Source organism: Jaculus jaculus, chromosome 13 (genome assembly GCF_020740685.1).
Source record: "Jaculus jaculus isolate mJacJac1 chromosome 13, mJacJac1.mat.Y.cur, whole genome shotgun sequence".
Classification (NCBI taxonomy): Eukaryota; Metazoa; Chordata; class Mammalia; order Rodentia; family Dipodidae; genus Jaculus; species Jaculus jaculus.
The window spans coordinates 27188889-27209855 of record NC_059114.1 but is presented as its reverse complement, the minus strand read 5'-3'; the positions used below and the strand labels follow the sequence as shown (position 1 = coordinate 27209855).

The following is a 20967-nucleotide window of genomic DNA, read 5'->3' as shown; positions in this document are numbered from 1 at the left end:
ACCCAAGTATGGCAGCCGCCCTCCCGCAACGGGACCCGCGCGCCCTGGGTCCCGCAGGCTTACGTGCGCGCGACGCGGAGGCCCGGGCGCCCGACCGCCCTCGGCAGCCGGAGTCGCGGCTCCGACGCCCCACGCCCCGCCCCACCAAACACGCTCACGCTCGCACCTCGGACGCTTTACTGTCTCCCCGCCCCAGGCCCCCGGCCCCGGCCCCGCCTCCTCGGGGCTGGACGGCGTCCCGGCCCTAGGCCACCAGGCCCAGCAGCGCCTCCTCGGCCGAGCGGCACTGGATCAGCTGGATGGTCACCTCCACGGTCAGCGGCTCGGGCTCGTACACGCTCTCGGAGAGCGCCACCCCGGACCGCGACTTCTCTGCGGAGAGAAACAAGCGAGTGAACTGCTGCGCTGGCTGCCCGCGCTGCTCCTCACACCCGCTCGGACTCCTGGTCCCAGGGAGCTCGACTTGCCAGAGAGAGAAAGAGAGATGCTGATAACAGCCTCCGAGTGTTAACGGAATCAGGGATGAAATGAAATTGCATTTAACCAGATCGTCTAAGCAAGATATTAGCTGCTTTTCTGAAACAAAGGTTTAGCTTGGAGGGGCGGGAGAGATGGCTCAGCGGTTAAGGCAGCCTGCAAAGCCTAAAGACCCAAGTTTGATTCCCCAGTACCTACTTAAGCCAGCTGCACAAGGTGGTACATAAGTCTGGAGTTCACTTGCAGGGGCTAGAGGACCTGGCGCTGACCCCTCCCTCTCTCTCAAATAACTTTTTTGTTTGTTTGCTTTTTGTTTTTCGAGGTAGGTCTCACTCTAGCCCAGGCTAACCTGGAATTCACTCTGCAGTCTCAGAATGGCCTTGAACTCACCGCGCTCCTCCTACCTTTGCCTCCCAAGTGCTGGGATTAAAGACGTGTGCCACCACGCTTGGCTTTTTATTATTATTATTATTATTATTATTATTATTATTATTATTTAGTTTGAAAGGACACTGAGGAACTGGATTTTTGGCAACTTTGGGTTCGTTTGTCTTGCAAACAGGCTCTCTCTTTGTAGACCTAGCTTCCCTGGAACTCACTAGTCCAGGCAGATTTTGAAACCTGGCCACCCCATCTCCTGAGGGCTGGAATTACAAGCTTGAGCCATCACACTTGATTTGCAATTTTTAAAATGTGTTATTTATTTGAGGGGTTGGAGAGATGACTTAGTGATTAAAGTGTTTGCCTGCAAAGCCGAACAACCTGAATTTGATTCCCTAGTGCATAGTCAAGCCAGATGCAAAGTGGCACATGCAGCTGGAGTTCCTTTGCAGTGGCTGGAGGCCCTGGCACACCCTTTCTCTTTCTCCTCTCTCTCCCTCCTTGCAAAAATAAACTGGACTGGGCGTGGTGGCACACACCTTTAATCCCAGCACTCAGGAGACAGAGGTAGGAGAATCGCCATGACTTCAAGGCACCCTGAGACTACAGAGTTAATTCTAGGTCAGCCTGGACCAGAGTGAGACCCTACCTCGGAAAAAAAAAAAAAAAAAGGAACTGGGTGTGGTGGCACACATGGAGGCAGAGGTAAAAGGATCGGAGACAGTTTGAGGCCACCCTGCAACTACATAGGTCAGCCTTGGCTAGAGGGAGACCCTACCTCAGAAAGACAAAAAATTGTTTACTTATTGGAGAGAGAGAGATATGAATGGGTGCACCAAGTACTGCAAATGAACACCAGACACATGCACTACTTTGTGCATCTGGCTTTACATGGGTACTGGAGAATAGAACCCAGGCCATCAGATTTTATAAGAAAGCACCTTTAACCACTGAGCCATCTCTCCATCACTGCATTGTTTTTAAACTTTATTTTTACTTATTTATTAGAGAGGGAGAGAGAGAATGGGCGCACCAGGGCCTCCAGCCACTGCAAATGAACTCCAGATACATGTGCCACCTTGTGCATCTGGCTTATGTGGGTCCTGGAGAGTCTAACTGGAATCCTCAGAGTACAAAGTTCCATGTCAGCCTGAACTAGATTGAGACCCTGCCTTGAGAAACAGAACAAAAGTGTAATGATTTTTCTGTGTAGCCCTGGATAGCACAGTAAGTGTAATCATCCTACCTTGGTCTCCTGAGTGAGAATATTCTAGGTGTGTGCCATGATGCCTGGCTTCCCATACCATTTTCAAAGTGAACTTTTAACATTAAAATAAAACAAAAAAGGTGGAGCTGGAAAGATGGCTTAGCGGTTAAGGTGCTTATCGGTGATGCCTAAGAACTCATGTTTGAATTTGCAGGTGTCCAGACACAGGGACACAAGCATGCAAGGTCACACATGCCCACTTGGGTGGTGCAAGCATCTGGAGTTTGACTGCAGTGTCTGAGGCCTTGATGCACCAATCCTCTCTCTGTGTGTCTCTCTCTAAAATAAAAGAAACGAAAAAATAAAAAATAAAAGAGACTAATTTAGAGGGGGAGGGGATATGATGGAGGGTGGATTTGTGAGGGGGAGATGGGGAAGGGGAAGAAATTATCATTGTCTACTGTGTATAATTATGGAAGTTACCAATAAAAAGTTTTTTGTTTTCCTTTTGAAAAACAAGGGACTGGGGAAGATAACTCTGCTGTTAAAAGTACTTTCTTGCAATTTGGGTTCAGTCCTCCAGTACCTACATAGGGCCAGATGCACAAAGTGGTACACGCATCTGAAATTCATTTGCAGTGGAAGAGGCCATTGCATACCCATACTCTCTCTGCTCTCAAATAAATAAATATTTATTCAAAAAGGAAAACAAAAAGCAACCCCTCCAAAAAAAAAAGCCCAAAAATACTCAAAATGAAAACCCTTCAAAAGTATATATTAAAGATAGAGAACTGGAAAAAAAAAATCTTTGTTTCCTTAAATATTTAGCTTTAACTCAGGTGTAATTTTAGAAGATTTTTTAAAAAAAATATTTATTTGCCATAAGGAAGAGAGAAGAGTGGCAGATGGAGAGAATGAGCATGCCAGGACCTCCAGCATTAGGCTCTGCAGGCAAGCACCTTAACCACTGAACAATATCTCCAACTCAATTCTAGAAAAAATTTAAAACCATAAGAAGTTGAGTTTTTTTTTTTCTAGGAAAAAAAAAAGACATCAAAGTGAAGAAAGACCAGCTGTAAATAAGGGGCTCAGTGGTGGTGGGACAGGGAAGTGGGAGACAAGAGAAAGTACGTAGGGAATGGAGAAATGGCTTAGCGGTTAAGAAGCTTGCCTGCCAAGCCTAAGGACCCCTAGGTGATCTCTCCTCATGTACCAGGTAAGCCAGTCAAACAAAAATCAAAATACATTATATATATGAAAAGTAAAACTTAGCCAGGTTCTCACCACTCGGGAGGCAGAGCTAGGAGGAGATCCATGAGTTTGAGGCCACCCTAAGACTACATAGTGAATTCCAGGTCAGCCTGTGCTAGAGTGAGATCCTACCTCGAAAAAACAAAATAAATAAATAATTAATTAGGGCTGGAGAGATGGCTTAGCGGTTAAGCGCTTGCCTGTGAAGCCTAAGGACCCCGATTCGAGGCTCGGTTCCCCAGGTCCCACATTAGCCAGATGCACAAGGGGGCACACGCGTCTGGAGTTCGTTTGCAGAGGCTGGAAGTCCTGGTGCGCCCATTCTCTCTCTCTCCCTCTACCTGTCTTTCTTTCTGTGTCTGTCGCTCTCAAATAAATAAATAAAAAATTTTAAAATATATATAAGTAATTAATTAAACAAGTAAAATAAAAGTAAATAAGGTGAAGATGGATTGAGGAAGACTCTTAATGTTGACCTCTGGTCTCCACATACACACATGTGCATGTGCGCCTGTGCACACAACTGCTCCCACACACATATGAGCATGCACACACATACACACAAAATAATGAAAGAAAAAATAAATCCTAGAACAGGAAGATAGCCATGCTGACCATTTCAACATGCACAATTCTGTGGCCGTAATATATTTACAATATTGGGGATCCATCACCATCTGGTCCCAGCCTATGCTCATCCCCCCAGATGGAAAGCTTGTACCTCTCCCCATTACCTCTCGCTAGGTCTATTCTCTATTTCTAGTGTCTCTCCATTTACTACCCCTAGCTCTGGGCGCTAGAGATTTTTTTTTAATTGTTTTGTTTTGTTTTGGTTTGGTTTGGTTTGGTTTTTTAAAGTAGGGTCTCTAGCCCAGGCTGACCTGGAATTCACTATGTAGTCTCAGGGTGGCCTCGAATTCACAGCAATCCTCCTACCTCTGCCTCCTGAGTGCTGAGATTAAAGGCGTGTGCCACTATGCCCAACTCCCATCTTAAATGTTTTAAATAGTTTTATTTATTTATTTATTTGAAAGAGGGAGAGAGGTAGAATGGGCATGCCAGAGCTTCCACCCACTGCAAACGAACTCCAGATAAATGCGTCACCTTGTACAGCTGGTTTTACATGGGTCCTGGGAAATGGGACCTGGCTGGGTCCTTTGGCTTCATGGGCAAGCATTTTAACCACTAAGCTATCTCTTTAATCCTTATAAGTTTTTTTGTGATTTATTTATTTATTTGGAGAGAAAGAGGCAGACACAGATTGAGTGTGGGCATACCAGGGCCTCCTGCCACTGCAAACAAGCTCCAAACTCATGAGCCATTTTGTGCATCTGACTTCATGTGGGCACCAGGGAATCAAACCTGGGCCATCAGGCTTTGTAATCAAATGCTTTTAACAACTGAGCCATCTTCCCAGTCCTCCTGCCCCCCAGTTTTTTTAATTATCTAATTTATTTGTAAGGGGAGAGAGAGAGAGAACAGGTGTACCAGGGCCTACAGCCACTGCAAATGAACTCCAGATGCATGCACCACTTTGTGCATCTGGCTTTACATGGGTACTGGGGAACTGAACCCATGTTGTCAGGTTTTGCAGGCAAGCACCTTAACCATGGAACCAGTTCTCCAGCCCCCATTGTGGAGATTTTAACTAAATGGAATCATACATCTTTTGTGTCGGGTTTCCTTCACTCGGTATCAGTTTCTACTTTTGTCCACAGTGTAGCCTACATGAATGCTTCATTTCTTTTTAACATTTTTTTCTCAAGGTAGTGTCTCACTCTAGCCCAAGCTGACCTAGAATTCACTATGTAGTCCCAGGGTGCCTTTGAACTCATGGTGATCCTTCTACCTCTGTCTCCTGAGTGCTGGGATTGAAGGCATGTGCCACCACGTCCAACTTCACTTCATTTCTTTTTATGGCCAGATAATGTTCATAATGTTCTGCTATTTGGATAGACCACACAGCCATTCACAATGGACAGATAATTGGTTTGTTTTCATTTGGGGCTATAATAAATAATTCTACTCTTTTTTTTCTTTTTCTTTTCTTTTCTTTTTTTTTTCTTTTTTGGTTTGGTTTTTCAAGGTAGGGACTCACTCTAGCTCAGGCTGACCTGGAATTCACTATGTAATCTCAGGGTGGTCTCCAAATCACAGTGATCCTCCTACCTCTTCCTCCCAAGTGTTGGGATTCAGGGTGTGCACCACCATGCCCAGCTAAATAATTCTACTCGTATCTTGTCCTATATGCCTAATGTCTGCTCTCTCAACTCTTAATTCAAGCCAGACAATTGTTAATTGTTAAAACTCAAATCTTCACACTGGTAGCTGATGCAGGAGGATCATAAGTTCCAGGCCACCCTGGGCTACATATTTGTTTACAGCAGCAAGAGGTCCTGGTGTACACACACACACACACACACACACACACACACACACACATGTGCAAATAAAAAGTAGTAAAAGAAAGAAGGAAAAAAGATGGGAAGGGAAAGGAGGAAGGAAGGAAGGAAAGGGAAGAGAGGTTGGAAGAAAAGACGGGAAAGGAAAGGGAAAGAAGAAAAAAGTGAAAGGAAGGAAGGAATAGAGGAGGGAGGGAGGAAAGGAAAGAAAGCTAGAAAGCTAGAAAACTCAAACCTGAGGCTTAGTTAGTTCAGAAACTTCACACTGGTAGAATAAGCCCAGGCTCCTGATCTGGCAAGTTAGGGCTGGAGCCCGAAGGACCCAAGCCCACTCCAGATCTGAGCCTCTCCCCTCCCCCACCACGGCTCCTCCCAGGATGCCTCTCCCCACCACGTCATAACCCACAGCAGCAGCTGGGATTTGAGGACAGAAGGGAAGGTCTGCAGTTAGGTGCTCCACTGGTGTGAAGACCCAATTCTCTGGATCTATGGCTGTGAATTCTGCTGCCTCTCAGCAAGGCCCTGGCCACAGTGATCACTGTGGTTCTTACCTTTTTTGACAGCTTTCTTTGTCTTCTTTGAATCCTGAGAGAAAGAACAAAACTAGATGCTTATGGGAGGTTGGAGGCTCCTGGGGGAAGGGCTGACTTAGACCCTGAGGCTGACTCCGGGAGGTGCCCCTCCTCTCTGGGCCTTGGGCTGATCTGGGGGGGGTGGCTCTCGATGAGGAGAAATCTGTCCTGAGCCACACCTAAGAAAGAGCTAGTAACATGGGGGTGTCCCAGCAAGCTTCCTGCACAGCCAGGGAAGGGCCCCTACACATCTATCATCCTCAACCCAACCCCTCCCTCCTTGCTCAACAAGCTTTCTATGGAGAGGCAAAAGGCAAAGACAGCGGCGGAGGGACATGGCTGGGGGCCACCATACCCTGAGATTTGTCAACTTGTCAGATTCCAGAGTGCGGACCACTCCAAAGTTGCACACCGTGGAGACCATGGGTTCCCCCACCAGCAGGGGTTCCAGGACCACCAGGCCGCTGCCAATCACTGTCAGCACAGGTGGGTCCTGGCGCAGCTCCTTGGGCAATTCCTTCTTCTTCTTGACCCCCTTCCGATCCTGAGGGCAACACCCAGAGGGCAGGACTTGGTGAGGGCCCGAGGACAGGCTCCGGTCTCCATGCCCGGGCCATAGCACAGCTGAGCTGGTACCTTGGAGAGCTCCTCCACTTTTCCTTTCTTGTCTTTCTCCTTTCGCTTGTCATTCTCTCCTTTTCCTTTCTTGCCAGGCAAGGGAAGCTCAACTGGAGGTGGCACCAAGGGCCAGGACAGGATCTAGGTGATAGGATAGGACATGGCTTCAAGTGGACAGAGGTGACACTGCTGGGCTGTCTGTCCCTCACCCTTTCTGCAAAGCCCTGAGAGGCAAGGGAGTGGGGATGTGACAAGTTGACGGAAAGCAGATGTTGGGAAGGAGGGAGAAAGCATATTCCAGCCCGTGGGAGCTCAGAGGCTGCCACCTGCTTTGCTCACCTTCTCCTCCACAATGGTCACGGTGGTCCCTGACAGCAGGAAGGCCTTAACGGGCACCAGGTCTTTGAGGGTGTGCTGCATCTCGTAGTCACAGGAAATGACATCCTCCCAGGGCTTGTGGACCGTGCTGAAGAAGACTGTCCTTGGAGGGTGAGACACAGACATGAGGCCATCACCAGGGGCTGTGGCTGGGGATCAGGGACAAGACTGAGAGGGGACTGCAGAGAGACTAAGATTGTCCACAGATGGTGTGAGACTGGGGAGTCTATCTACCCCTGGGTAGGGCAAGGGGACCAGAAGATCAGGAAAGAACAGGCGGAGCAAAATTAAATCCATGGAGCTGTATTTCAGATCATGACTCTGGGTGGGACAGCTGATGCAAACCAACTAGAAACTCATTTAAGTTTTTTTAATTTTTTTTTTTTCTGAGGTAGGGTTTCACTCTGGTCCAGGCTGACCTGGAGTTTACTATGTAGTCTCAGGCTGGCCTCGAACTCACAGTGATTCTCCTACCTCTGCCTACCAAGTACTGGGATTAAAGGCATGCACTACCACACCCAGCTTGTTTGAGACAGGGTCTTATGTAGCCCAGGCTGGCCTGGAACTCACCAGATAGCCCAAGCTGGCCTACCCAGTAAGCACCAGGCCAGTGAGAGACGCTGTCTCAAAGAGGTGGACAGGACCTGAAGAGTGACACCCAGGCTTGCCTCTGGCCTTCACATACCTGTGCACATACATGCACATGTACCTGTGCACACACAGACCTACACCCACAGGGACATGCACAAGGACACAAGCATGCACACAGATACACATCAAAATAACTGTTGAAGCAAATAAGTAGAAATAAAATGGAAAGGATTAGTCTATTGGATATAAAACCCTCTTATAAGGCTGGAGAGATGGCTTAGCGGTTAAGGCGCTTGCCTGTGAAGCCTAAGGACCCATGTTCTACTCTCCAGATCCCATGGAAGCCACAAGGTGATAGAAGCATGCAACATCACACATGTGCATGAGAAAGCACAAGTGTCTGGAGTTTGACTGCAGTGGCTGGAGGCCCTGGTGCACCAACTCCCCCCCCCCCCGCCATCTCTTGCTCTCACTCTCTTTCTCTTATAAAAAATAAAAAAAAAATCATGCTGGAGAGATGGCTTGGCAGTTAAGCACTTGCCTGTGAAGCCTAAGGACCCTGGTTTGAGGCTCAATTTCTCAGGACCAACGTAAGCCAGATGCACAAGGTGGTGCATGCATCTGGAGTTTGTTTATAGTAGCTGGAGGCCCTGATGCACCCATTCTTTCTTTCTCTCTCTCTCTCTGCCTCTTTCTCTCTGTGTCTGTTGTTCTCAAATAAATAAACAAAAAATTTAAAAAATAAAAAATCCCTCTTATAAAGCTTATTGTTAAGAAAGTAAGGTATGGACCTAACTGGTAAACAGACACTGAATTCATGCAAAGCTGGCTCAGAAAGGGCATCCAAGAGAGGACCAACTCTTCAGTAAATGCTCTTGAATCAATTAGATATCCCTATGGAAAAAAATAAAACATGGGCTGGAGAGATGGCTTAGTGGTTAAGCGCTTGCCTGTGAAGCCTAAGGACCCCAGTTCGAGGCTCTATTCCCCAGGACCCACTTTAGTCAGATGCACAAGGGGGCGCACGTGTCTGGAGTTTGTTTGCAATGGCTGGAGGCCCTGGCGTGCCCATTCTCTCTCTATCTGCCTCTTTCTCTCTGTTTGTCGTTCTCAAATAAATAAAAATAAACAAAAAAAAATTTTTTAAAAAGAAATAAAACATCAGGGACCAGGTGATGGCTCAGCAGTCAAAAGTGCTTATTTGCAAATCCTGCTGGCCTGGGTTCAACTCCCCAGCACCCACATAAAGCCAGATGCAAAGTGGTGCGTGCAGCTGTGATCTCAAGTCTCCTGTGACAATGGGAGGTGGAGCCAGGAGAAGCTGAGGCTCATGAGCCACCATCAGCTTGAAGTCTGGCAGTCTGTTTGCGAGAGACCCTGTCTTAAAGAAGGTGGAGCACAGACACCTCCAGGTTGTCCTCCGACCTTCATACATGTGCTGTAGCAGGCGCGCCTACACACACATACACATGCACCATAAATAAAAACTAAAAAAAGAAAGAAAAGAAAGAAGAAATAAAGCACTGTGTACACAAAACTCAATTCACATTCTGGGGCTGCAGTTCCGTAGGAAAGTGCTTGTGTGGCCCGCATTGGGCTCTGAGTTCCATCATGAGCACAGACGGGTGGGGGAGAAGGAGGGAGGGAAGAGAATCAGTTCAAGAGGGATGACAGGCTTGAAGGTAAACAGTACCTCACTCCCCCTGCCCCCCAAATTAGAGTCTCACTCTAGCACAGGTTGACCTGGTGCTCATTCTGTAGTCCCGGGCTGGCTTGGATCTCACAGTGACCCTCCTACCTCTACCTCCTGAGTGCTGGGATTGGGATTAAAGGCAGACATGCCCAGCTACATTTTTTTTTTTTTTCGAGGTGGGGTCTCACTCTAGCTCAGGCTGACCTGGAATTCACTATGTAGTTGCAAGGTGGCCTCGAACTCATGGCAATTCTCCTACTTCTGCCTCCCGAGTGCTGGGTTTAAAGGCATGCGCCACCACACCTGGCTCCAGCTGCTTATTTAAAAAAATATTTTATGGACTGAGGAGATTGCTTAGTGGTTAAGGCCTTTGCCTGCAAAGCCAAAGGACCTTGGGTTAATTCCCCAGGACCCAAGGGGATGCAAGTGTCTGGAGTTTGTTTGCAGTGGCTAGATGCTATGGTGTGCTTATTCTCTCTCTCCTTATCTCTGTCTCTTTCTCTCAAATAAATAAATAAAAATAAAGTTAAAAATATTTTATTTATTTGAGAGAGGGGTGAGCAGATAAGAGAAAATGGGTGTGCCAGAGCCTCTTGCCACTGCAAACAAACTCCAGATGCATATGCCACCTTGTGTGTCTGGCTTATCTCCCTCTTTCTCTGTCAAATGAATAAATAAATAAAATATATAGAAAACAAAACAAAAAAAAGAAGAAAATATTGGGCTGCAGTGATGGCTTAGCACTTAAGACACTTTCCTGCAAAGTCAAAGGACCCAGGATCAATTCCTCAGGACCCACATTAGCCAGATGCACAAAGGGATGTGCACATCTGGAGTTCATTTGCAGTGGTTGGAGGCCCTGGAGTGCCCATTCTTTCTCTCTCTCCCTCTTTCTCTGTCTGTTGCTCTCAAATAAATAAACAAAAATAAAAAAATATTTTAAAAAATAAATAAAAATAATAAGCCAGGCATGGTGGCGCACGCCTTTAATCCCAGCACTTGGGAGGCAGAGGTAGGAGGATCACCAGGAGTTTGAGGACACCCTGAGACTACATAGTTAATTCCAGGTAAGCCTGGGCCAGAGTGAGACCCTACCTCAAAAAAACCAAAAAACAAACAAACAAAAATAATAATAATAAAATAAATAAAAAAGAAAATATGTCCCGGGCATGGTGGAACATACCTTTAATCCCAGCGCCTGGGAGGCAGAGGTAGGAGGGTCGCCATGAGTTTGAGGCCACCCTGAGAATACATAGTGAGTTCCAGGACATCCTGAGCTAGAACAAAACCCTACTTCAAAAAAAAAAAAACCCCAAAAACCTCCAATTATTTATTTATTTATTTGAGAGGTCTAGGTAGAGGTGGGGGGGGGGAAGAGGCAAATAGAGAGAATAGGTGTGCCAGGGCCTCCAGCCACTGCAAACAAACTCCAGATGCATGTGCCACCTTGTGCATCTGGCTTACATGGGTACTGGGGAATCGAACCTGGGTCCTTAGGTTTCACAAGCAAGCACCTTAAACTGCTAAGCCATCTCTCCCTCAAGCAAGATTCTTAAGTAAATAAAATGGAATGTGTGAAGTGCATAAAGCCCTTACAAGGAGTGGACAAGGCTGGGCTTGCTGAGTCTAGTAGTGCAGGCGTGGAGTCCCATGTACTCAGAAGCTGAGGCAAGAGTATCACTGAGTTCAAGGCCAGCCTGGGCTACACGATGAGACAATGTCTCAAAATACAAAGTAAAAAGAGGGCTGGAGATGTAGTTTAGTGATAGACCACTCACTTAACACTGTGGCACTGTTGACTCTATCCCCAGCACTGCAAACAAAACAGGACAGAGTACCTTACTGCATTTCATGTGTCAGAACGCAGACACAATGAATAGCTCAACTGAAAAGGATTCTAATGCCAGGAGCTAGAATGCAAGTTGCTATCAATCTTACTGTTTGTTTTTTCAAGGTAGTGTCTCACTCTAGCCCAGGCTGACCTGAAACTCACTCTGTAGCCCTAGATCAAACTCACAGATCCTCCTACCTCAGCCTCCTGAGTGCTGGGATTCAAGGCATGCATCGCCATGTCTGGCAACCTGTCAACATTTTAGGGAATGTTGACCATGCAGGCACTTGGGACTTAGGGACAGAGTGGAAGGTTAGGTCTCAAAAAAAAAAAAAGGCTCCAAGGCTAGCCCTAATCTACCTGTAGCTCATAGCCTAGAGGTCAGTTAATGAGAAGCATGGCCTTGGTCACTTCTGTGTGGCTCAGCCGTCAGGACACACAAGAGGGACAGCAAGTATGGCCCAGGATTGTTGTAGCCCTGGCAACCCCAGAACTTGCTTCTAGCCAGGTCCTGTCCTTACCCTGGGGATGAGCAGACTTGGGCATCTATAGGTGGCCGCAGCTTGGCCAGCTCTTCTGAAGAGTCAATGGACTGTAGCAGGGGAGCAGAGTGGACGGAAATGACCGATGACTCTGACTCTCCCAGCTCAGTCCCCCCAGACTCTAAAGACCCTTCGGCCATCTCGTCGGTCATCTCCTCTGCTACTTGCTCAGGAACCTCCTCGGCGGCCTCCTCACGCTCCTCCTCAGCACGCTCCTCCTTGTGAGCTTCCCTGCCAGGCTCCCTGGGCACCTCCTCTTGACCAACCTCGTCATCCAACTCTTCTGTGCTGAAGGTGGGATTGACAATCTGCCGGCAAAGACAGAACGTGCCCCAGGCTGCTAGCCCCAGAAAGTTCCCCGCTGGTGTCTACTGACACAAGTAACTGTCTGCAGGGATTTTTCTCAGCAGTGCTGAAGACAGAAGCCAGGTACTCTCGCCGACCGTGCCCCAGCCCTACGTGAATCTAAAGCATGAGTGAACATGCAAACTGTGGAGGTGGAAGAGAGATGCAAAACCGATTTTGAGTCTCCCAAGAGTTTTATATTATGAATAAAGATGAACACAAATTCCATGTGAGAACATGGAAGGTGGCAGGCAGCACGTTTCTCCCAGCTGCATGGTGCCCTTTGGCTTTGCCTGGGATGCAGGCTCTTGAGGAAACATCATGGATATTTAGGGTGTGACCAGGAGCAACTGACCTGGGTATAAAACTCTGGGCTACTCCCTCATTAGGTTCAGTTGCCATGGAGACACAGGTGTGCACACTGACACTCACCCAGGCTGGGGAGGGTAGTGTTGAGCTGAAGGCCCTACATGGCAGAGGGCTGTGAATCCTCTCCTCCAATATTAAGGATTTCTCTTGGTCCCAAGCGGCTGTTCTACCTGCACAAGAGTCCACAGGCCTGTGCGGAGGCCACCCTATTCCCAGGATCGGTGGGGACGCACCTCAGTCAGCACACTGTCAGGGTCCACCTCGGCCATCTCATTGGTCCCTTCTGTTTCCTCGTCTTTCACAAAATCATAGGTCACATAATAGTTATAGGTGATAAAAGGCCCTTCGGGGCCTGGCTCTGGGTCCAAGACCGAGTTGTCCATAACACCTTTGAGGTTTCCAATGGTCACCACAAACTGGGCCTCACGTGCCAACAGGTCTGAAAGGAGCAATGGCAGGACTGAGGGACTCGGGCTGGAACTTGACAGACAGCAAGACAGGATGGGAAGACATGATCCTTCCCTCCGGGTCTGAGTTGCAGTTCTGCCAAGTCCAGTGGGTATGATTAGGAGTAAGCCATTAGGCCCTCTGAAGCTGTATGCTCCTGATCTGTCAAATGGGGGTGCTGGTTCTTGGAGGGTGAGAGGTGGAGGATTCACTACCTTTGCTGTCTGTGGTTGCAGCTACTTAGTATGGTTACCTCTGACCTTAGAAAGTCCCGGATGCACCTTGCACCACGAGCCACAAGGGGGTGATCTCAGGACACACTGGAAGTAAGAGAGCTGAAAGAGCAGAAGGTTCAAGTCCCACCCACAGGGGTCCAACACCTGCAGAAAACCCTCATCAAGATAGCCTGCTACACCTAAGGTCAAGGCCACATAAGGAGCTGTGCAGCAGCAGCTCACACAGCTCCCTCGAGGCCAGGGGTGAGGGAGAGCAAAGGCTGGAGTTTGTGGCACCTGCACACACCACCGCTGACGCTGAGCCCTCGGAATTGGTGTTTCTCATTGGGAGTCACGGTGACGTCATCCAGAACACAGAGCCCAGCCAGGCTGTCGATGGTGAATCCCCGGTAGTAGGGCACCAGTGCCAGCGGGTTTCCCTGCAGCACCAGCAGCCTTAGGTGCTGCAGGGTTCTCAGACTCGCTATCATGCCCTGCAGGTCTGTCAGGTCGTTGAATCCCAGGTCCAGGGAGACAAGGTGGGGCCTGCAAGGCCAGGCCACCCAGGTTAGGAAGATAGCTGGGGGGCACCCTTCAGACACACACCTTGTTCTGTCCTGGACCCACGTTTGAGCCTGCTCTTTCTTCTCTAGACCCTCTAAAAGCTGACCCAACCCAGCTGCCCTGGGGACAGCCCCTCCCAGCCTGCCCCGCCCACTTCCATCTGCATTTCCTTAACCTTCCAGCCTATTGCGAAGGCAGAGGCCGGTACTGCTGACCACCTCCAAGGCAGTGTGAACAGGTGAAATGTCACAGGCCAAGCTGAGGGATCCCACCACCGCCTGGCATCTTTCCCCAAACTTCACAGGGAGTCCATTACTGACCAAAAGAACAAAATCCCAGTCTGGTTTGAGCAGGCAGTAGAATTGAACCCAAGTCCTCCAGGGTAGAGTGGCCCACGCCTGCCTCTTAATTCCCCCCCTTCCCTCCATCTGAGCTCCCAAGTTACCAGTGGTTGGAGGTGACATACAGACTCTCCAAGGAGCCCAGCATTTTGTTGTGGCCTAGGCCCAAGTGCTGCAGCCTTGGGGGCGGTGGCGTGCACAGACACTTCATGCTGGTGATCAAGTTACCATAAAGCTCCAGGACCTGAGAGGGGACAACATTGGACGTGGCTGGAGGGGCTCAGCCTACCTGCCATGAACTTCTTGCCTTTGCTGTGGAAAACTCAGAAGGGGAGTTACAGGATGTTCGGTACTGCTTTCCCGTGCTCAACTAGACTTTGTCTGTTTTTTGTTTGTTTTTGCTTTTTTGAGGTAGGGTCTCACTCTAGCTCAGGCTGACCTGGAATTCACTATGTAGTCTCAGGGTGGCCTTGAACTCACTGTGATCTTCCTACCTCTGCCTCCCAAGTGCTGGGATACCACACCTGCTGACCTGTATTTTTTTTTTTTTTTTTCGAGGTAGGGTCTCACTCTAGCCCTGGCTGACCTGCTGGGATTAAAGGCATGTGCCACCATGCCCGGCTCTGTCTGTTTTTTTTAGGTGGAATCTCACTCTCGTCCAGGCTGACCTGGCACTTACTCTATAGCTCCAGGCTGACCTTGAACTCATAGTGATCCTCCTACCTCTGCCTCCTGAGTGTGGGATTAAAGGTGTGCGCCACTAGGTTGGCTATCAACTGGACTTATTTCTTTGAGAGGAAGAGGGAGAGAGGATAACGCCTTTAATCCAAGCACTCGGGAGACAGAGGCCAGCCTAAGACTATATAGTGAATTCCAGGTCAGCCCGGGCTGGAGTGTGACCCTGCCTTGAAAAACCAAAAACCAAAAACCAGAAAACAAAAAATTTAAACACCAGGAAAGAATATCTGTAACTTAATACTATATGAATTAATAAAATACTTTTGGAAAAAGGGGGTGGGCTTGGGCTCAGTGGTAGAGTGTTCAAGCGTGTGCAAGACCCTGAGGAGAACTGAACCAGGGCCAGTAGGCTTCTCAGGCAAACACCTTAACTGCTGAGCCGTCTCTCCAGCCCTCCACCTTATTCTTTTTTTATGTATAAACTTTATTTATTTTTATTAATTTGAGAGAGAGAGAAAGAGGCAGATAGAATTGGTGCACCAGAACCTTCAGCCACTGCAAACTCTAGATGCATGTGCCACCTTATGCATCTGGTTTACATGGGCCCTAGGGAATCGAACCTGGGTCCTTTGGTTTGGCAGGCAAGTGCCTTAACTGCTAAGCCATCTCTCCAGACCTCCAACTTATTCTTTAAGACAACACCTTCCTGAACATAGAGTTCATAGATTCATCTAGACTAGCAAACCAGTGAGTTCCAAGGATACCCTGTCTCTGCCTCTACACTAGGATTATGCCCAGGAGTTTAAATAGATTTTTTAAATTATTTTATTTGTCTATTTATTTGAGAGAGAAAAAGAAAGACAGAGTACCTCCAGCCACTGCAAATGAACTCCAGATGCTCGCATCACCCTGTGCATCTGGCTTATGTGGGTCCTGGGGAATTGAACCTGGGTCCTTGCTTTACAGTCAAGTGCCTTAACTGCTAAGCCATCCCTCCAGGCCCCCTCCCCCAGCTTTTTTTTTTTTTTTTTTTTTTTGGTTTTTCGAGGTAGGGTCTCACTCTGGTACAGGCTGACCTGGAATTAACTCTGTAGTCTCAGGGTGGCCTCGAACTCATGGTGATCCTCCTACCTCTGCCTCCCCAGTGCTGGGATTAAAGGCGTGCGCCACCATGCCCGGCTCCCCCAGCTTCTTAAATACAGATTTCTTTTCATGCCCAGCTTACATGGGTGCTGGGACTGTGAATTCAGGTCCTTATGCTTGCACAACAAGTGTTTTACCCACTGAGCCATCTCTCCAGCCCTGGCTTATCCTTTTTAGTCATCGTTTCATATATATAACAAATCTGCCATTTAAACCACTTTAAGTACACAATCTTATAGCATTAATTAACATTCATTTTTGTGCACCACCACCATTTCCATTTTTGTCATCTCAAACACAAGCTCTACCAGGGTGGAAAGATGGCTTAGCAGTTAAGGCATTTGCCTGTGAAGCCTAAGGACCCAGATTTGATTCCCCAGAAGCCATGTAAGCCAGCTGCACAAGGTGGTGGATGCACCTGGAGTTCATTTGCAGTAGCTTGAGGCCCTGGTGTGCCCATACTCTGTTGTCCTCTCTCCCTACCTCTCTCTCCTTCTCTCCCTCTTTCTCTCAAATAAATAATTTTTTTGTTTTTGTTTTTGTTTTTCGAGGTAGGGTCTCACTCTGGCCCTGGCTGACCTGGAATTAACTATTTAGTCTCAGAGTGACTCACAGTGATCCTCCTACCCCTGCCTCCCCAGTGCTGGGATTAAAGGTATGTGCCACCACACCCAGCTTAATAAATAATTTACAAAAAAAAAATCTAAAAAAAGGGGCCAAGCCAGGCATGGTGGAACACGCCTTTAATCCCAGCACTGAGGAGGCAGAGGTAGGAGGATCACCGTTAGTTTTAGGCCACCCTGAGACTACATAGTGAATTCTAGGTCAGCCTCAGCTAGAATAAGACCCTACCACAGAAAACAAAAAAGGGCCGGACAGATAGCTTAGTGGTCAAGGCAGCCTGTAAACCCTTAGGACCCAGGTTTATATACAAGAAAAGAATAAGGTGGAGGGCTGGAGAGACAGCTCAGCAGTTAAGGCATTTGCCTGCAAAGCCTAACCACCCTGGTTCTGTTCTTCTCAGGGTCTTGCACATGCTTGAACAAACATTCCACTACTGAGTCAAATGGAAATTCTCCATATAGCTTTTTTTTTTTTTGTTTTCTTTCTTTCTTTTTTTTTTTTTAAATATTGTGTTTTTATTTATTTATTTATTTGACAGAGAAAGAGGGAGAGAGAGAGAATGGGCACGCCAGGGCTCCCAGCCACTGGAAACAAACTCCAGATGTTTGTGCCCCTTGTGCATCTGGCTAACATGGGTCCTGGGGAATCGAACCTGAGTCCTTTGGCTTTGCAAGCAAGTGCCTTAGCCACTAATCCATCCCTCCAGCCCTTGTTTTCTTTTTTGGTTCTCTGAGGTAGGGTCTCACTCTAGCTTAGGTTAACCTGGAACTCACTATGTAGTCTCAGGGTGGCCTTGAACTCAAGGTGATCCTCCTACCTCTGCCTCCCAAGTGCTGGGATTAAAGGTGTGTGCCGCCACACCCATTTCCACACAACTTTTTGAAGAACATGGCCTAGATTTTGAAAGCCTGTGCCTGAGAAGTAGAACGCAGCTGCCCTCATGTGGAGCTGGGACTCCCATACCTTCAGTGTTGGGGGCAGGTTGGTGGCATCAATTTCCATGATTTTATTGGCACTCAGAACCAGCTCCTCAAGATTTAGGAATTTCAGGAGGTCTCGATCCACCAGGCTCACCTGGAAGGGAAGGGAGCAAGCAAGCTGCAGGCTCCAGTGGTTCAGGCAGCGCTGCAATAGAAACCAAGTCCCCAAGCCCTTGAACAGCCCATCCAGCCCAGTTACTTCGCAGGCGGGCCAACCGGCCCTTCCCCTTCCTTAGGTGTAGTTTCCCACGCGGACTGTTCTGCAGCGCCAGGCATCGCTTGCTGACTGACGTCCCTCCTATGTTAGATCAGGAGCGTCTTGGGAGACCAGGAACCCATCTCTTGTGTGCTCCACAGCCAACCCAGGGATCTGCCCCTCGCTGAAACGACTTCTGGCAGTAACTTGTCTTGTAGCAAGCTGCCATTAGCTGTTCTACACGCTGGACCCCAGCAAAACAAGCCCTTCTTCCTATGATGGGACAGTTTCTTGTGGCTTCAAGGACATCAGAAGAGCTTCCTGGCTGTGCCTCTCGCTTCCCTAGCATGATCAACTCTGCTAGTTTGCCCAGGATGGAGGGGTCTCCTGAAGATGCAGAACTATCAGTGCCAATTGGGGAAGTCCCAGGCAAACTGGTATGAGTTGGTCACCCTACTAGCCCTCCATTCCGGCGTCATTTCCCAGTTTCCCTGGAGGAAAAAAAAAAAAAAAGCAAAGGCCCAGGAAGACTGAGGCCATGTTTCCATCTAACATTTGGGTCCTGTGAGTGAGCAATAATAAAGAACGTTATGGGCTGGGGAAATGGCTTAGCAGTTATGGCATTTGCCTGCAAAGCCTAAGGACCAGTCCGATTCCACAGGACCCACGTAAGCCAGATGCACAAGGGGCGCATGTGTCTGGAGTTCGTATGTAGTGGCTAGAGGCCCTGGCATGCCCATTCTCTCTCTTTCTGTCTCTTTCTCTCTCATAAATGAATTATTATTATTTTTTTTTTACAGAAGGAGTTTTAGTGAATCCAATGTGGACCCTTGCAAAGGTCTTCGCTAGGACCCAGGTGGGCCCACTGCAGACTTCCAGGAAGGAGGAAGATGCCAAATAAAGGGTGGCCAAGCAGCAGTCCTGCTCGCTGGCCAAGCAGGAGAGCCGAGAGAAAAGGCAGGGCTGTCCCCAGCTGCAGCCCCCACAGCCCGTCTTTCTACTCTCCAGGTCTCCCACCAGCACTTACCCCCTTGTCCACCACCCGAAGGGACCGGAAGTAAGAGTAGAAGAAGGTGTCTTTGATCATCAGCGGACTCTGGATAGCTAACTCTCTCAGAAAACTGTCCTCAGCACTGGAGCCCTTCGGCAGGGCCCACGGTGAGTGGTGGCTCCGCACCAGGCCCAGCAGGGCCTCTACGGTCTCCTCGCCGGCGCTCACCGTCTCCTCCTCCCTGGGGACCAGCTCCCTCCAGGTTCGCCATGTTTGAGGAAGAAAGCGAGACTTATTCTGCAGCGGTGGAGATAAAGACCCCTCTAGGTTCCCTGTAACCCTGCCAACGACTTAACTCTCAAAGACAGCCGTGGTGGCACGAGCCTGCAAACCCAGCCCTTGGGAGACACAAGCAAGAGGATTACTACAAGCTAGAGGCCTGCCTGAATCGCATACAGTTTCAGGCCAGCTAGAACTATACAGGAAGACGGGGTGTCAAACAAGACAACCCCCCCCACCGCCAAAAAAAATTAAACAGAGTGGACAATTGGGGCAAAATAATTGCAGCCTGGTGTGGTGGCGCACTCCTTTAATCCCAGCACTCAGGAGGCCACCTTGAGACTACATGGTGAATTTCAGGTCAGCTTGAGTTAGAGTGAGACCCTACCTCGCAAAACCAAAATAATAATAATAATTATTATTATCATTGAAAAATCTTGGCAGTAACTCATCAATAATTGTGACTACAATTAGCTGATTTATTGAGACAGGCCTCAGGTAGACCAAGCTGGCCAAGATTACCTTGCTCATCTTCCTGTCTCTACCTCCCAAGGGCTGGGATGATAGGCATGGGCCACACACGATGCACAATATTTTTTGTTTGTTTGTTTTTTCAAGGTAGGATCTGGCTGTAGCCCAGGCTGACCTAGAATTCACTCGGTAGCCTCAGGTGGCCTTGAACTCATGGTAATCCTTCTACCCCTGCCTCCCAAATGCTGGGATTAAAGGCATGCGCCACCACAGCCGGCCCTTCTTTTTTTAAATATATTTTTAAAATTTATATATGAGAGGAAGAGAGAGAATGAGAATATGGGTGCACCAGGGCCTCTAGCCACTGCAAATGAACTCTAGACGCAGAGATACCACCATATGCATCTAGCCTACATGGGTTCTGGGGAGTTGAACCTGGGTCCTTAGGCTTTGCAGGCAAGCACTTTAACCACTAAGCCACTGGAGAGATGGCTAAGCGGTTAAGGCACTTGCCTGCAAAGTCAAAGAACCCAGGTTCAATTCCCCAAGACCCATGTAAACTAGAAGCACAAGGTGGCAGATGTGTGTGGAGTTCATATGCAGTGGCTGGAGGCCCTGGCATGCCCATTGTATCTTCTCCCCCTCTCAAATAAATATTTTTAAAAAGTAAAGCAAGCAGTGTCAGGGGCCTTGCCCTCAGGCCCGGGTATTGGGGGGGGGTCATGGTTGATCCCCTTCAGTGTCTCAGTCCCCACAGTCTATCCCCAGCACCCAAATTGGCTGTTTCCAAACGACCACATCCACAGTTTCTCCTCTGGGTGTCCCCGGTTCCCAGCCCGCACCCCAGTTCCACCCACTTCGGTCAACCTCTTGCGGCTCCTCCAGGTCTAACCCTACCCTAGCCTCCGGGTCCTTCCCTCCCTCGGGCTTCCCCGACCCGCACCCAGCTGCCAGTGCCGCACGGGAACTCGCGCAGACAGAGCTGCCGCAGGTGCTCCTGCACGGCCGCGCTCACCGTCCCGCCCGCGGGCGGAACCCCGCTGTCGCTGGAGACGCTCGGCTCCATGGCCCCGCCGCCAGCCCCGGGCCCAGTTGCTAAGCAACTGCGGGACGCGCCGTCCGGGGCCGCGAGGGCCTGGAGGGGGCGGGGCCGCGTGGAGGCCACGTGCTCCGTAGATGCCAACTTTCCCTGGAGGTGGTCTTCTCGGTATCAGAGACGCCCCTCGGCCCCAAACCCCGCGGTTAGGGGTCTTATTATTTTTTTGTAGTTTTTTTTTTTTTTTTTTTTTTTTTTTGCTTTTTCGAGGTAGGGTCTCACTCGAGCTCAGCCTGACCTGGAATTCACTATGTGGTCTCAGGGTGGCCTTGAACTCACGGTGAT

The 20967-nt window shown here is 48.8% G+C and overlaps 1 protein-coding gene across 1 annotated transcript; it reads right to left on the bottom strand.

Moving 5' to 3' along the window:
- Positions 1 to 244: 244 nt before the first annotated feature.
- Lrrc43 (leucine rich repeat containing 43) lies at positions 245 to 20652 on the bottom strand. The gene is made up of 13 exons (XM_004668435.2): positions 20530 to 20652; positions 18873 to 19133; positions 17633 to 17743; positions 14329 to 14468; positions 13627 to 13865; positions 12891 to 13096; positions 12210 to 12251; positions 11923 to 12143; positions 7248 to 7389; positions 6927 to 7049; positions 6646 to 6834; positions 6270 to 6303; positions 245 to 372 (listed from the first exon to the last, which is right to left on the bottom strand). The coding sequence occupies exons 1-13, from the start codon at positions 20650 to 20652 to the stop codon at positions 245 to 247; spliced, it is 1959 nt and encodes a 652-aa protein (XP_004668492.1).
- Positions 20653 to 20967: the final 315 nt, after the last annotated feature.

Bases quoted from the DNA above. Each gene is read 5' to 3' on its own strand.
- Lrrc43 (XM_004668435.2), bottom strand. From the start codon at position 20,652: ATGGAGCCGAGCGTCTCCAGCGACAGCGGGGTTCCGCCCGCGGGCGGG. The intron at 7,050-7,247 runs GTGAGCAAAGCA...CCTATCACCTAG, and splicing joins TGACCATTGTGGAGGAGAAG to ATCCTGTCCTGGCCCTTGGT. The intron at 6,835-6,926 runs GTACCAGCTCAG...TGTTGCCCTCAG, and splicing joins AAGTGGAGGAGCTCTCCAAG to GATCGGAAGGGGGTCAAGAA.